This window comes from Camponotus vicinus, unplaced genomic scaffold (genome assembly GCF_025532165.1).
Source record: "Camponotus vicinus isolate PSW18456_S1 unplaced genomic scaffold, iyCamVici1.0 SCAF_1, whole genome shotgun sequence".
In the NCBI taxonomy this organism is placed as follows: Eukaryota; Metazoa; Arthropoda; class Insecta; order Hymenoptera; family Formicidae; genus Camponotus; species Camponotus vicinus.
This window is the reverse complement of record NW_028141945.1, coordinates 29,188,737-29,204,516: the sequence shown is the minus strand read 5'-3', so window position 1 is coordinate 29,204,516 and position 15,780 is coordinate 29,188,737. Positions and strand designations below refer to the sequence as shown.

Genomic DNA, 15,780 nt, shown 5'->3' with positions numbered 1-15,780 from the left:
TTTTAAGTATTTAAGATTTTGAAACCTTTTATTAAGCTAAAATTTATGTGATGCTAAACAATATGCAATATTTGATATTATGTTAAATACGATTCTAAATTTTCTATTATATTAATTATTATTCTAAATATTTATTATTATATAGTCCAGCATTAATTTTCTTTTTATATTATCGTTATATTATAAGACTTAATCTTTATTAATCGTTGAAATTTACCTTTAGATATATTGCGTTATTTACTTTTATTTCATTAATCATAATAAGTTAATATATAGGACTCTTTAACACGAATGAATATTCGGGACTTCTTTTCTTTCCATAAATTTTGGTGTGGTTTAACGAAGAAGACACTTGTATTTATCTTTCTGATGTGATTAAGTAAAATCTTTAAATCTTTGCAGTGTTCTTACATTTATTTACAGTCTCACTGAATTTCTTTATCACTTGTCCGGCACAATTTGTATGTTTAATATATAAGTGTAATTGATTTTCTTTAATCAAATATTTCCCTTCCGAATAATTTTAATGTAAAATTCATAAAAAGTAGCTTCTGCTTGTCGTTACATCATGCCTGCGCGACTATATATAATTTATTTTAATTAATATTTTTATAACTTCTAAATTTTTTAATTTTCATGGCTTTATACAGGATGCGGAGAAAAGGTCGGAACCTTACCTCTGAATAATTCCGAAAATATGCAAGATATAGAAAAAAATGTTAAATACAAAAATTATAGGGTTTTAAGTAGCGCATTATATGTAATAATACCAATATGATTTTAAATTTTAAATGCAAATCCCCATCTTAAATTTTTTAAACGAAAATCTCTATTTACTTAATACATGCTTGTAGCTTACTTCAAGAGCTTTCCAAAATACTATCATAAAGTATTTTTACATTAAGTATTTTTCGATTTAAATTTGAAAATAATTTCTTAATTTTATATACACTATAAAATATCACATATAAAACACATATAAAATATCACATAAAATATTCATTTTTTGATGATCTTATTCCCATACTTTTATACATAAAATAATGAAAGGAATCAATTTGTGTAAAAAAAATACATAGTTGATTTTCAAAAAAAATATATAACTGTAAACTGATTACCCTATCCAAAGGTCAAAGTGATAAGATCAATAAATAGATATTTTTAAATCCTACAACTTTTGTTTGAAACATTTTCTTCGATGAAGCTTAATCTTCGAGATATTTTGTTATGTAAGTTAAAATGGGACAACCTGTATAATTGTATATAATACGTTTATTTAAAAACAAAAATCATTTAAAAGTATAATAAAAATAACGTATTTTAAATAGTCATTGCAATATATATTTTAAATAGTAATTGCAATACGTATTTTAAATAGTCATTGCAATACATATTTTAAATAGTCATTGCAATACGTATTTTAAATAGTCATTACAATACGTATTTTAAATAGTCATTGTAATACGTTTATATAGGTACTCGTAATTCGTAAAAATTATGTATTCATAAAACGTAGTTTATTAGTTTATCAAATACGATTTTAATTGGTTTGAGAACAGCATTAAAAAACGAATAAATATAGTTTATGACAACGTATATCAGTCGGACATCACAACTAAAATTATACGCAATTGATATACGTTAAATCTAGCACATTTAGACCTCCCGTAAATACTTGATTTAAACGTATAATATACCATCATGTGTTTATTGGGTGTGGCCTCGCGTACGCGTTACATTGTGTGAGTATTTATATATTGCGAGTTCCAGTAGCGCAAAAGTGAGAAAGAGACCTTCGTGATAAAGATCAAGATCGCAATAACATTTCGCGATTGAATCTTGACTCAAGAAGAAGTGAAGACTTTATATAATCATTTGAGTGTATAATCTTTATAATCTTTTGGTATTTAAAAATAATTCTTTCAAAAGTTCTTTTAAGAAAAGAAATCCGCTCTCTTTTTTTTCTCTTTTTTTGATTAGCTTATTGTATTTAATTATATTATATTTGTAAAATATGATAAATTGTGATATATAACTAATGGTGAAACACACATCAAGTAACAGTGCCAAATATCTTGTCCAAGTATCGTTGTTTGAATGTTAAATGCTACAACAGTAAGTATTAATTTTGTATTTTTTTAGCATCATGTAGTTAAAACTTTCGATTTTGCTTTTTATTTTTTTAAAACACAAAATAATTTACGCAAAGTTTAAATATAATTTAATAAAAAATTCATTAAACAAAGAGTAGATTTTATGATAAAATGTTTTTTTTTGATTGTTTCAATTCTTTAAAATATATTATGTAAAAAATTATAGCAAGTTATTATTCGGAGGCAGAATTAAATGTACATTTAAAATCTCGTAATTCATAAGTCTCCTAAATTTAATTGTATACAAACATTTCAATTAAACAGTGATGATGGAGCGCTTACGTTGTTGCATAAACGTATGTTTGATTAGAAAATCAAATGATTGAATATTCTATAAATACTCATCTTTAAATTTTTATTAAAAGGAGAAAAATTATACATTTGAAGCAGTAAATATTTTTAAAGATATCACCGAAATATGACATACAAAAGTGGAATATAAAATATTTATTGTTTTTGTTAATGTTGTTAATGAGTATAGATTCGATACTCTTAAACGAGTTAGAAATAATCAGGATGTATTTCGTTGATAAATTATTCTCACCGACATTGATTTTATATTCGTCTGAGCAATATGTAAATATATGCACATCATATTAATCATCGTATTAACATCAGTCTTCATTAAATATTCAATGATGTAAATATCAAATCTTTGTCGTGTATGTGTGTGAAATTCCAATATAATTCTACTCTAAAAAGTAATAATTTATGCATTTACGTACATAAACTATTCAATATGTTTACAGCCTACAATGATGGACTTAATCTCTTTGATACTGTGTGCTGTGCTCGTTGTTTTAATAATTTCTTCATTTTTATCGACAATATACAATTATTATGTCCTTCGACGAAAACTCAACAACATTCCTCAATGCGGCATATTTCCTGTTGGTGTGGCATTTGAATTAATAAACGTAACGGATCATGGTGAGGAACTTTACAAATGATATTGTCATATATATACTTTTATAAATTATATAAATTACATCACTTATATATATATATATATATATATATATATATATATATATATATATATATATACAGGGTGACCCATTTTAACTTAGGCAGCCAAATAACTCGAAAAATAAGCAAGATAGAGAAAAATGTTTTAGACAAAAGTTGTATGGTTTCGAGGGGGCCATAAGATGGTATCATTGGTTTGACCTTGAAGAGTCATTTGAAGGTCACGTGAAGGTCACTTCAATTTTTTTAAATGGAATACCCTATATATTTTTGTACATTCTTGTAGCTTATTTCGAGAGCTTTCCAAAACACTATAATAAAGTATTTTTTCATCAAGTACTTTTTGAGTTATGAGGCTTGAAATAATTTCTTAATTTTACATAAACCGTAAAATATCTTGTAAAATATTCATTTTTTGATTATCTTATCTTAATACTTTTATGTACAAAATAATGAGAGGAATCAATTGGTGTAAAGAAAACACATAGTAAACAATTCCATATTTTTAAGAAAAAATATGGAATTGTTAATTGCAAATTATATATTTTTTCTTCAAAACAACTATGTGTTTTCTTTACACCAGTTGATTCCTCTCATTATTTTGTACGTAAAAGTATTAAGGTAAGATAATTGAAAAATGAATATTTTACAAGATATTTTACGGTTTATGTAAAATTAAGAAATTATTTCAAGCCTCATAACTCAAAAAGTACTTAACGAAAAGGTACTTAATTATAGTGTTTTGGAAAGCTCTCGAGATAAGCTACAAGAATATGCAATGACAAATAGTAGGTTCCATTTAAAAAATTGAAGGTGACCTTCATGTGACCTTCAAATAACTCTTCAAGGTCAAACCAATGATACCATCTTATGGCCCCCTCGAAACCATAAAACTTTTGTCTGAAACATTTTTCTCTAAAATGCTTTGTTTCCGAAATAATTGCGTGCGTTAATTAAAATGGCTCACCCTGTACATATACAGGGTGGCCCATTTTAATCCATCCAGTCGAATATCTCGAAAACCAAGCTCGGGAGAGAAAAATGTTTCAGACAAAAGTTGTATGGTTTCGAGGGAGCCATAAGATGGTATCATTGGTTTGACCTTGAAGAGTCATTTGAAGGTCACGTGAAGGTCACTTCAATTTTTTTAAATAGAACATCCTATATATTTTTGCAAATTCTTGTAGCTTATCTCGAGAGCTTTCCAAAACACTATAATTAAGTACCTTTTCGTTAAGTACTTTTTGAGTTATGAGGCTTGAAATAATTTCTTAATTTTACATAAACCGTAAAATATCTTGTAAAATATTCATTTTTCGATTATCTTACCTTAATACTTTTATGTACAAAATAATGAGAGGAATCAATTGGTGTAAAGAAAACACATAGTTGTTTTTAAGAAAAAATATGGAATTGTTAATTGCAAATTACATATTTTTTCTTAAAAACAACTATGTGTTTTTTTTACACCAGTTGATTCCTCTCATTATTTTGTACGTAAAAGTATTAAGGTAAGATAATCGAAAAATGAATATTTTACAAGATATTTTACGGTTTATGTAAAATTAAGAAATTATTTCAAGCCTCATAACTCAAAAAGTACTTAACGAAAAGGTACTTAATTATAGTGTTTTGGAAAGCTCTCGAGATAAGCTACAAGAATGTGCAAAAATATATAGGGTGTTCCATTTAAAAAAATTGAAGTGACCTTCACGTGACCTTCAAGGTCAAACCAATGGTACCATCTTATGGCCCCCTCGAAACCATACAACTTTTGTCTGAAACATTTTTCTCTCCCGGGCTTGGTTTTCGAGATATTCGACTGGATGGATTAAAATGGGCCACCCTGTATATATGTATATATATATATATATATATATATATATATATATATATATACAGGGTGATTCAAAATAACCCCTGTGTCCCTGAAATGACATATTCTTGAATCAATTCTAAGACGATTTTTCCTTCGGCAAAATTTCGTCCAAAGCTTAGTTTTTGAATTATTAAAGGAAGTAGTTAACGTATGACGGGTCGAATACAAGAGACAGGCAAGGGTGGCGCGATTCACTGTCAGACGCGGGAGCTTACGCGGGGCGCCTGCTGCGATCAGCTGATCGCTATACACATACAGAAACACATGCGAACACATACATTCTCTCTCTGTCTCTCTCTGTCTCTCTCTGTCTCTCTCTGTCTCTCTCTGTCTCTCTCTGTCTCTCTCTCTCTCTCTCTCTCTCTCTCTCTCTCTCTCTCTCTCATTCGCTCACTCACCTGTATTTTTTTTTTTTTTTTTTTTTTACGAGAGAGGGGAAAATGCATTTTATGCATACCCACCGGTCGATCCAGTGAGTTATGTGGGACTCGAGTACCAAGTCCAATTACCAACTCGGTACTCCCTACCCACTAAAAACCCCTCTCTTTTCACGAATTTCCATTCACACACTGTCCCTCTGACTTCCCGAGATCTGTTTTCACATAACGTCAAAAAATAGTTATTATTACCTTGTTCGATGACTTTTGATGTATTGCTGTAATTGCTTGAAGGAGAAATGAATTTTCCGATAAATCGTACGTTCTCAAATTTAACGTAGATATCACGTTGCAAAAGACAAGAAATCCACACTAAATTATTAACTGAAAGTTTTTCTTCTTTCATGAACTGTATTCTTTTATAAACTTTAACGTAATCACATTTATTTACTCACTCGATGAGACGAGAAATTTACTAATGACTCTATCACTAATCACTATTAATCACTGTCGAATAATAACTGTTGGCGATTAAAAATCACTCGATGAAAGAAACACGCGCGGACACGTTACTACACGACACGACGACGCGACAATGCGACGATAATTACTCGGCGACTGCAAGCAATTTTTTGTCATGGTAGGTTGCGGTAGGTTAAGGTACTACTGGCGCTATCGAACGCGATCATGTGTTCGATTGAAGAATGCGGTAAACATAATAAACATTTAACATATTAATATTATTATTATCATGAATGTATGTGATATCCATACATCGTATGATATCTATTTAAAAATTAATTAGATTAAATAAGTGTTTTTAAAATATTTATTACTTTTACTATTATCATATAAAATATTAATATTAATATTAAATATTTATTTAAGATAATAGTAAAAGTAATAAATATTTTAAAAACACTTATTTAATCTAATTAATTTTTAAATAGATATCATACGATGTATGGATATCACACACATTCATGATAATAATAATATTAATATGTTAAATGTTTATTATGTTTACCGCATTCTTCAATCGAACACATGATCGCGTTCGATAGCGCCAGTAGTACCTTAACCTACCGCAACCTACCATGACAAAAAATTGCTTGCAGTCGCCGAGTAATTATCGTCGCATTGTCGCGTCGTCGCGTCGTGTAGTAACGTGTCCGCGCGTGTTTCTTTCATCGAGTGATTTTTAATCGCCAACAGTTATTATTCGACAGTGATTAATAGTGATCAGTGATAGAGTCATTAGTAAATTTCTCGTCTCATCGAGTGAGTAAATAAATGTGATTACGTTAAAGTTTATAAAAGAATACAGTTCATGAAAGAAGAAAAACTTTCAGTTAATAATTTAGTGTGGATTTCTTGTCTTTTGCAACGTGATATCTACGTTAAATTTGAGAACGTACGATCTATCGGAAAATTCATTTCTCCTTCAAGCAATTACAGCAATACATCAAAAGTCATCGAACAAGGTAATAATAACTATTTTTTGACGTTATGTGAAAACAGATCTCGGGAAGTCAGAGGGACAGTGTGTGAATGGAAATTCGTGAAAAGAGAGGGGTTTTTAGTGGGTAGGGAGTACCGAGTTGGTAATTCGACTTGGTACTCGAGTCCCACATAACTCACTGGATCGACCGGTGGGTATGCATAAAATGCATTTTCTCCTCTCTCGTAAAAAAAAAAAAAAAAAAAAAAATTTACAGGTGAGTGAGCGAATGAGAGAGAGAGAGAGAGAGAGAGAGAGAGAGAGAGAGAGAGAGAGAGAGAGAGAGAGAGACAGACAGACAGACAGACAGACAGACAGACAGACAGACAGACAGACAGACAGACAGACAGACAGACAGAGAGAGAATGTATGTGTTCGCATGTGTGTCTGTATGTGTATAGCGATCAGCTGATCGCAGCAGGCGCCCCGCGTAAGCTCCCGCGTCTGACGGTGAATCGCGCCACCCTTGCCTGCCTCTTGTATTCGACCCGTCATACGTTAACTACTTCCTTTAATAATTCAAAAACTAAGCTTCGGACGAAATTTTGCCGAAGGAAAAATCGTCTTAGAATTGATTCAAGAATATGTCATTTCAGGGACACAGGGGTTATTTTGAATCACCCTGTATATATATATATATATATATTGTGACCGTTAATTTATTAAGGGCTAATGACATTAAATGACCGGTGATAATGGCCCACGGCACACCTTCGGCGCGATCTTCTAATATAAAAGAAAAGTGTTTCTTCTCCAAAGTAAAATATATGGGCGCCAGGTGCGGGAATCCGCACCACTCTAATAAAATTTAACGTATCGGCAGTACACACGAAAAAAATGCAAAGCTCTCAGAAAAACCGCGACGGACGCTCGGCTAGCCCCGTCTCGAAACTGGTAGAGGGGCGGTCCGTTTTAATAATTCACAAGGAAGGATCGAGAATACAAGGTGGCTGCAAATAAAACATACACAAATATTTTAGTAACAAGAATTAATATATTTAACATATGAATAAATTTCAACGGCGGACAGACTCGCGTAGATGTAGAACGATTTTATAATATTGATTATCAGATTATTAGCCGGCAGCGACGGGCCGGCATTCGAGCGCGATCACCGCAGTATCACGTGTCACGCGGCAGGAAGAAAGCGTAAAAGAAAAGTCCCGGAATTCCGCGCTAAACGAAACTTGTTAGAGTTTCGGCAGCTACGAATTCCCAAATAATTTTTAATAATAAACACCGCGGTTTTGGCTCCTTTAATGACATCCGTCTGTCGCAAATAAAATAATTAATTACAATAGTAGATCTACTCGCCACACGCACAGTTAACAGAATCGATTATAGATGCGAGTCGATTATTCAGATCTACTGCTTTAACGAAAGAATTGAGCGACTACTAACGTATCTAACATAGACGGTTGAATCTAGACATGAAAAATTATAAATAACAATAAAGTATCAAACGATTTGAGCCTCGGAAATATGCGAGCCGACGCCGCGACGTAGTTGCCGGTTATCGAGTATCGCAATCGCCTTTGTGCGTGAGCTCAGTTACAGTACTTTTAACAGACAAAGTTTTACAGCTAACAGTAATAATTGTACAAATAAACATTTACAGTGACTGTCGGCGCGCAACTGGGAGAGAGGGCACTTAATTTTACGAAAGCTCGAACAAAGTCTTTCGGCCGGCCGTCGTACTCTAAGACGCAAATATCGAGAACGCAGAAAAGGAATTTCACAATAAATTTAATGACGGCAGCTATACGGCACCGACATTGTTCGAGCTAATTCTACCTGAATTATTTAACAAAGACGGCCAGATGGGGTCGACGCTTGTCTCACCGGTGACTCCTTGCGGTTCTCCGTGCTCTCGGCATCCACGTGTCGGATCGATAATTTTGGGCCGTCGTTCCCTTCGCCGGTCCGCCGAACAGTGGCGAGCGGAAGGCCCGTCGGAATCACGCTAGCAAATTAATGCGTAACTAGGCCACCTGTGGCGCTTCCGCAACCCTCAGGATCGTCGTGTGGCCCATTTAATCCTGCGGCCTTCAGGGCTGTACATGTGCTTGTCGCACCCCGTTTCCTCTTTTATTTTCCATAATTCCTCTCGTCGAGGCCCGTCAGGAGGGATACTTTCGGCAGCCACTCGCCGTTATTTAGAATGTTCTTCTTTAGCGCTGTTCCGGCCGAGATGACTCCAACTCGGGGTCTCAGTGTCAGTTTTCGTCCGCTGGTTGGCCTTCCCCTCAATTGTTCCCCGTACCTGCTGGGCATGTTTACAGGGGCGGCAGCGGTAGTCTTAAGTGGACTTTATTATTGACGCAATTAAATAATAATACTTAGCTTGGCGTGTTCCTTTTAGTCGGCGCCTCCGCTCGCCCGTTTCCTTGTATCCTGTACTTCTTCCTCAATTTTGAGCCACCGGATGAGATCCCGTCAGCGTTTCCCATCGTGCCCGCTCTTAAGCCTAATCTTAACGCTAACAAATAAATTTGTAGGCACGGGAGGCGAGTATAATCTCGCCTCCAATAGCCGCTCTCTCCCTAAATTAGGGGAGAACGAGGGCCCAAATTCATTCTCGGTCGGATCTCGCGATCCTTGTGACGGACCGCCAAGTGTCACGTCACAATATATATATATATATATATATATATATATATATATATATATATAAAATTTAAAACAAAAATTCATTATTCATTTTAAATCAGTATAATAATTAAATAATTAGTATAATAATAAAAAGTAAATACTATAAATATCTGATTATGTATTTATCCATAGAACGTATACTATGGATAACTGAACGTATGCTACGATATCTTAAAGAAGGAATGTACATATATTGGATTGGCCTGAAACCGTTCATTAATCTTTATAAACCTGAATTATTAGAGGTAAGAAAGAAAAGAGCTTTGCTAGTGTAAAGTATCGATTGTTATATTTTTTGCGATGATAAATGTATAAATACATAATAATTTATTATTATAAGAAAGCGAAACTTTTTGCGGAAGTAAACGTTTTAAATGTATTATTAAAAAATATTTTATTATTATTATTAAATAATATAATTATTATCAAAAAGATTCAATGTAATAATTACATGGAAAAAAATAATTTTATTAGTTATTAACACAATTATTACTTTTGCATACATATGAAAAGTAATCAAATTTTATTATTATATTAAATTTTTTAATTTTTTAACAAAAAATTTCTTTCTTTTGGTGTAATAGAAAAATTTTTTTCTAAATAAATTTTTATTTATAAAAATATCAAAATTCGCTGTTAAAATAAAATAATATATTTCTAGTAATTGTTTCTTACCGTTTATTGCTTTTATGCATAGTAGAAAATTATTCATTATTTTATCAAAATAATTTTATTTGTTTATGTGTATATCATATTGTGTCTCATATTAGATTGCATATGAGCGTGTGTATTTGTGCGCGCGCTGAAGCTGCTTTAGCAAAATTGTTTTCAATTTTAGAAAAAATTAAAATTCCGAATAAATCTTTTTTTTCGCCATCTATGTAATAAATTGATTTAAATTTGCTACAATAGTATAAGATATTTACCAAATTTGTAAATTTCTCTTTTTATGTAAAACGAAAAAGTTTATTTAGCCTTTTTAGATAGTGATCAAATGTGATGAAACTATCTATACAAAATGAAAAGAAGATACATTATTTAAAATATATATAAGAGATAAACTTGTATTTTATCTTATCTTACTCTCTTATTATTTACTCTATTTTATCTTATTTACGTTATCAAAAAAACGCCTTTGCTTTTCGTGCGAAATAATTCACGATCAAACTTTATTTTCCAAATTAATTTGTACATTTTATCATAGATGCCAGTTTCGAGACGCTGCCCCCACCACTACAGCGCCCAGCGCTCGGGCGGCGTGTACGGACACGGCTCTTTCTTTGTGTGCGCTACCTCCTCTACATGTAGTGGTGGGGGCAGCGTCTCGAAACTGGCATCACTGCATTTTATCACAATCTCTATTATCGATTTAAAATATTATATAGAACATCTCCTAATTTAATGATATATCAGGAAAAACGTATGTAACGCGTTAAAATAAATAAATAAATTGAAAATCTCTAGAATAAAATTTTTGTATACAAGACACTATTTCTGAAAAAAATTAAAGAAAGGACATCTTGTATAACGAATGTGATAAATTATTATATACATTTGTATTATTTCTAAACTTATTTTTGTAGATTATTATGCCCAGCACCGTAAATATCGAGAAAGGATATCCTTATTATATGCTGGAATCTTGGTTAGGCAAAGGACTTCTAACATCTACAGGTAAATCCACAATCTATTTCAGTCTATTTTTTCATAGACCATTTTTAATATTTCGTTAAATATGAAAATAATTTTGAGTTTATATTAGATTATGCGTTTTTGATATATGGTTATTCTCGAAAGTATTTTGAACAAATTATAAAAAGATGAGTAAAGTTTGACTTTAATACATATGCAAATTTGTATACATCTGTACCCTGGCAAAAGAAAAAGAAGATACATTCTTTCACATTATTATCCTTGTCCAATTATTTATGTAATTGATTTTACATTAATATTTATTACTATTATTTTACATTAATATTAATTATGTAAATTGACATGTTCTAAAACATCACTAAGTTGTTTGTGTAATTGTTTTTATTTATATAATAAATATTTATTAACAATAATATGCAAAACAAATATTAAAATGTCATAAAAAACTATATAATAATAGATTTTTTCATTTTTATTTATAAATATCCATATAGTCTTTATCTTTCATATGGTGTTTTTAACAACATTTACTTAAATGTATCACTGTTTCATACTACTTTAGGAAAACAATGGTTCCATGATAGAAAACTGATCGGACCAACGTTCCATTTTAGTATATTAGATCAATTTGCTGTGGTTATGTCCGAAAAAGCAGAGATCTTGACAAAATGTCTCGAGAAAGAGATAGCAAAAAATCCAGGGAAGGCCATCAATATTTTTCCTTTCATTAATAATGCTGCTCTCGATGTTATATGTGGTAATAAATATATATGTATCATATTATTAATATATGATATTTCTCTTGAACATAAAAGAGTATATTAATGTAGTATATTTTATGCTGTAATGGGAAGCTATTACGAACTAGGATATGAATATCAATAGACTTGTCAAGTACACTAAATTTTAATTTTGTTGAATCGACAAATTTATTCGTCATAATAATAAGTTGTAGATGATTGCTCATCCATTTATTCATTTATTTTAGTATCAAAGCAACGGTTAAATAAGTTTATTAGAAAAAGAGATTAGTTTATTTTAACATTAAATGTAATTATTACTATATTATTTTCGATAATTATAAATATAAATTTCATTTCTTTTTTGGAATAAGCAGTGTAGAATACTTTGAGAGATTTATGACATTAAGTTATTATTTTGCAGAAACGGCAATGGGTGTGGATGTACATGCTCAAGAAGAGGAAACCAAGTATACCGCTATGATACATAGGTTCGAAAAGTCATGAAGTCATGAGTTATAAGTTAATTTATTAGTAATAAAATGATAGCATTAATGACTTATTAAGAAAATTTTATAAAAACTAATAGCATATTTAGTAATTAATTCATGAACATAATTGCATCTATATAAATATGCTGTTATGTTGGTTTAACGTTTTATTATTTTCATCATACTTTTAGAGGTTCGAAATTAATAATGGAGCGATTCTTTCGACCATGGTATTGGTCAAATTGGTTCTACAATTTAGTACCTCAAGGAAGGGAATATAAATCAATAGTTAACATAATCCATAAGTTTACGGGAGAGGTATGCGCAAAAAAAAAAACATTAATGATATATTAAGATATCAGCAGAATTTTATTAAATTAATTGTTGAATCTATTTTTTGTTTGGATGAATCCAACAAATTTACAAACGAATAAATATCAAATTTCAGGTAATACGTAAAAAAAAGATCACACGACAATCGCAAAACGGTTCTACCAAAGTGGAAAGTGAAGATGATGAACTTGATATAAGTGATTATAAAATTATAATTATACATATATGTTTTAATGGTTTTGTGTTAATAAATTTTTGAATTATTCTTGATGAAATTTATTTCGTTAGGTAAGCGGAAGAGGAAAGCTTTTCTGGATCTATTACTAGATCAGAATGAGAAGGCCGAAACTCCGTTAAATGATGATGAATTGAGGGCACAAGTCGACACATTCATGTTCGAGGTGAGAGAAAGAAATCTTTGAAATTTAAAGCGAAGCTCCTTCTTATCAGGGTTTATAATATTATTATAAATGAGTATATAATAGTATGAGTATATAATTATAAATGAGTAATAAAAATATATAATGATATAGGGTCACGACACAACTGCGGTTGCGATAACCTGGACGCTCTTTCTTTTGGGCAATAATCTAGAGCATCAAGAAAAAGTTCATGAAGAACTCGAGGAAGTTTTCAAAGATTCAGAAACACCAGCCACCGTAAAGGAGCTGTCGCAATTAAAGTACCTCGATAGGATCATAAAGGAAACTCTCAGAATATATCCAAGTGTACCCTTAATCACAAGGAAATTAGCGGAAGATGTAAAAATAGGTATGATAAGACTTTATTTCTATTAATATTAAGATTAATATATTTAATATTAAGATTAATATAAAAGATAAAAAAGATCTTAAGTTATTCAAATTAACCTATAAATTTGTAAAATTCGTTATTAGACAATAATATTTTCATTTTAATAATGAAGTGAATGGTTCTGTCTTTTCCCTTATTTATTAAAAGCTAAATTAAAACGTTTTGATGCTCAATAATTTGAAATTCAATTTTAAACGGTCTCTAATTTGTGACAGAATTTAAGATAAAATTTAATTGTCATTTCTTGCTCCGCGTGTGAATTCTTCAAATACCTTTATTATACAAATAGAATTCTTTCACGATTACTATCATGTATATGTAGATTTTTTAAAGTAGATTTAACATTATATTATGGATTTTACACAGAAATATTAGACTCCAAGAATATTTATATTAAAAAAATGAATATAAAATTTTATATAGCAAAATACACAGTCAATTTTATTTTAGGTGATTATACATTCCCGAAAGATTGTACAATCATATTGGCCATAGCATTAACGCATACAAATCCGGATATTTGGCCAGATCCATACAAATTCGATCCAGATCGCTTTCTTCCGGAAAATTCGAAACACAGGAATCCATATGCCTACATTCCATTCAGCGCAGGACCAAGAAATTGTATCGGCCAGAAATTTGCTTTACTCGAAGAGAAAATGTTGTTAACAGCTATTCTGAGAAAGTGGAGAGTGAAAAGTGTAAAAGAAGCCGTTAAATACGGGCCAACTCTTATGTTCCGACCAAGCGAAGAAATATGCATCCATTTCATACCAAAGAAATAATCAATTTAACAGCAAATGTCTATTTTTCTTTATCGTGCGCAATTTTTATAATCTTTTTCATTTACAGAATTTGAATCATTATTCTCGTTACGGATATAGAGTACTAGTATTATACAATATGTTTTTATAGTATTTAAGTGATATGAGATAAACGTTTGAACGTTCTTCGAACGAAGCATCGAGTATATATGTATATGAATATATATGTATGAATATATATGTACGAAATATATGAATTACTATAGTTAAGATTATTATTAAGATTATATGTATAGTTAAGATTTAAAGAAATAAATGATTTGTGAACATTTATTACACAAATGTTGTTAATTGTTTTAACACAGGAGATCAATAATATATAGAAAGTAACAGCACAAAAATACACATATTTGAATCGATATAATAGTTATGATTGATCAACTTATATTTAATTAATTTTTAATATGTAAAAATTCTCTCAGGATTAATTTCTGAGTCACATTTTTATTTTCACTTGAAATCTGTTTCATAGTTATATTATCTTTGAAGTGCATCTCCAAAGAAAACACAATTTCTTACATTATAAATTTCGCAAAGATTCATAATTGTTATCACAAAGTTTATTTTAACAGTCTTTAATTAATAATAAAGCTCTTGTGATAACGATACAATGAATGCTACGCAAGACGCTGCACGTTATATATATATATATATATATATATATGTATATTAACTTGAACAAAGGAAGGGCGCACGCGCGTTGTACTAAATAAAAATAAAACTACTCGAGCGAGTGTTGGTAACAAAAAGAAACATTAATTATACTAAAAAATTAACACTCCCCCTCAACACGAGCATACTTATAAAATTACATTAGGGCTAGACCCATACCTTGTACGCATCTGATATGGTTATGTTTAACAGAACTTTTTGTCAAAATATCAGCATACATGTTTTCTGTTGGAGTATACTTAACATCTATTTCGCCATTTTCGTATTTTTCGCGCACAAAATGATATTTTATATCTATATGCTTTGTACGGGAATGATGCACGGAATTTTTCATTAAAGCTTGGGCTCCTAGGTTATCGCAGTGTATAATTATTTTATCTATTTTTAAACTTGTTATGCCTAATTCTTGCATCATGCTACGTAGATACACTGCTTCTTTAGTTGCTTCTGTTAAAGACATGTACTCTGCCTCAGTACTAGATAAGGTAGTTGTTTTTTGTTTTTTTGATTCCCATGTTATTGCAGCGTTAGCCATCACAAAGAAATAGCCTGAATGAGATCTCCTATCAGTCGAATCTGAGGCCCAGTCTGAGTCTGCGTAACCTAAAATTGGCTTCCCAGTTTTCTGAAAATACAAACTTTGATTTGTCGTTCCTCTCAAATATCTAAGTATATGTTTTGCGGCAAGCCAATGTTGTTTTTGGGGATTTTGGTTGAATCGGC

General features: G+C 30.8%; 1 protein-coding gene across 4 annotated transcripts; it reads left to right on the top strand.

Moving 5' to 3' along the window:
* The first annotated feature begins 1,474 nt into the window (after positions 1-1,474).
* LOC145974552 (cytochrome P450 4C1-like) lies at positions 1,475-14,667 on the top strand. 4 transcript variants are annotated; one of them, XM_083104491.1, is made up of 12 exons: positions 1,475-2,115; positions 2,903-3,083; positions 7,703-7,825; positions 9,664-9,776; positions 11,115-11,205; positions 11,747-11,941; positions 12,349-12,415; positions 12,607-12,733; positions 12,864-12,984; positions 13,037-13,149; positions 13,282-13,519; positions 14,012-14,667. In XM_083104491.1, the coding sequence occupies exons 1-12, from the start codon at positions 2,098-2,100 to the stop codon at positions 14,344-14,346; spliced, it is 1,722 nt and encodes a 573-aa protein (XP_082960617.1). In that variant the 5' UTR covers positions 1,475-2,097; the 3' UTR covers positions 14,347-14,667. The 4 variants fall into 4 exon arrangements, with proteins under 4 accessions (XP_082960617.1, XP_082960698.1, XP_082960776.1 ...); XM_083104572.1 differs by having other exon boundaries at positions 1,481-2,115; positions 12,864-12,945; XM_083104650.1 differs by lacking the exon at positions 7,703-7,825 and having other exon boundaries at positions 1,481-2,115.
* Positions 14,668-15,780: the final 1,113 nt, after the last annotated feature.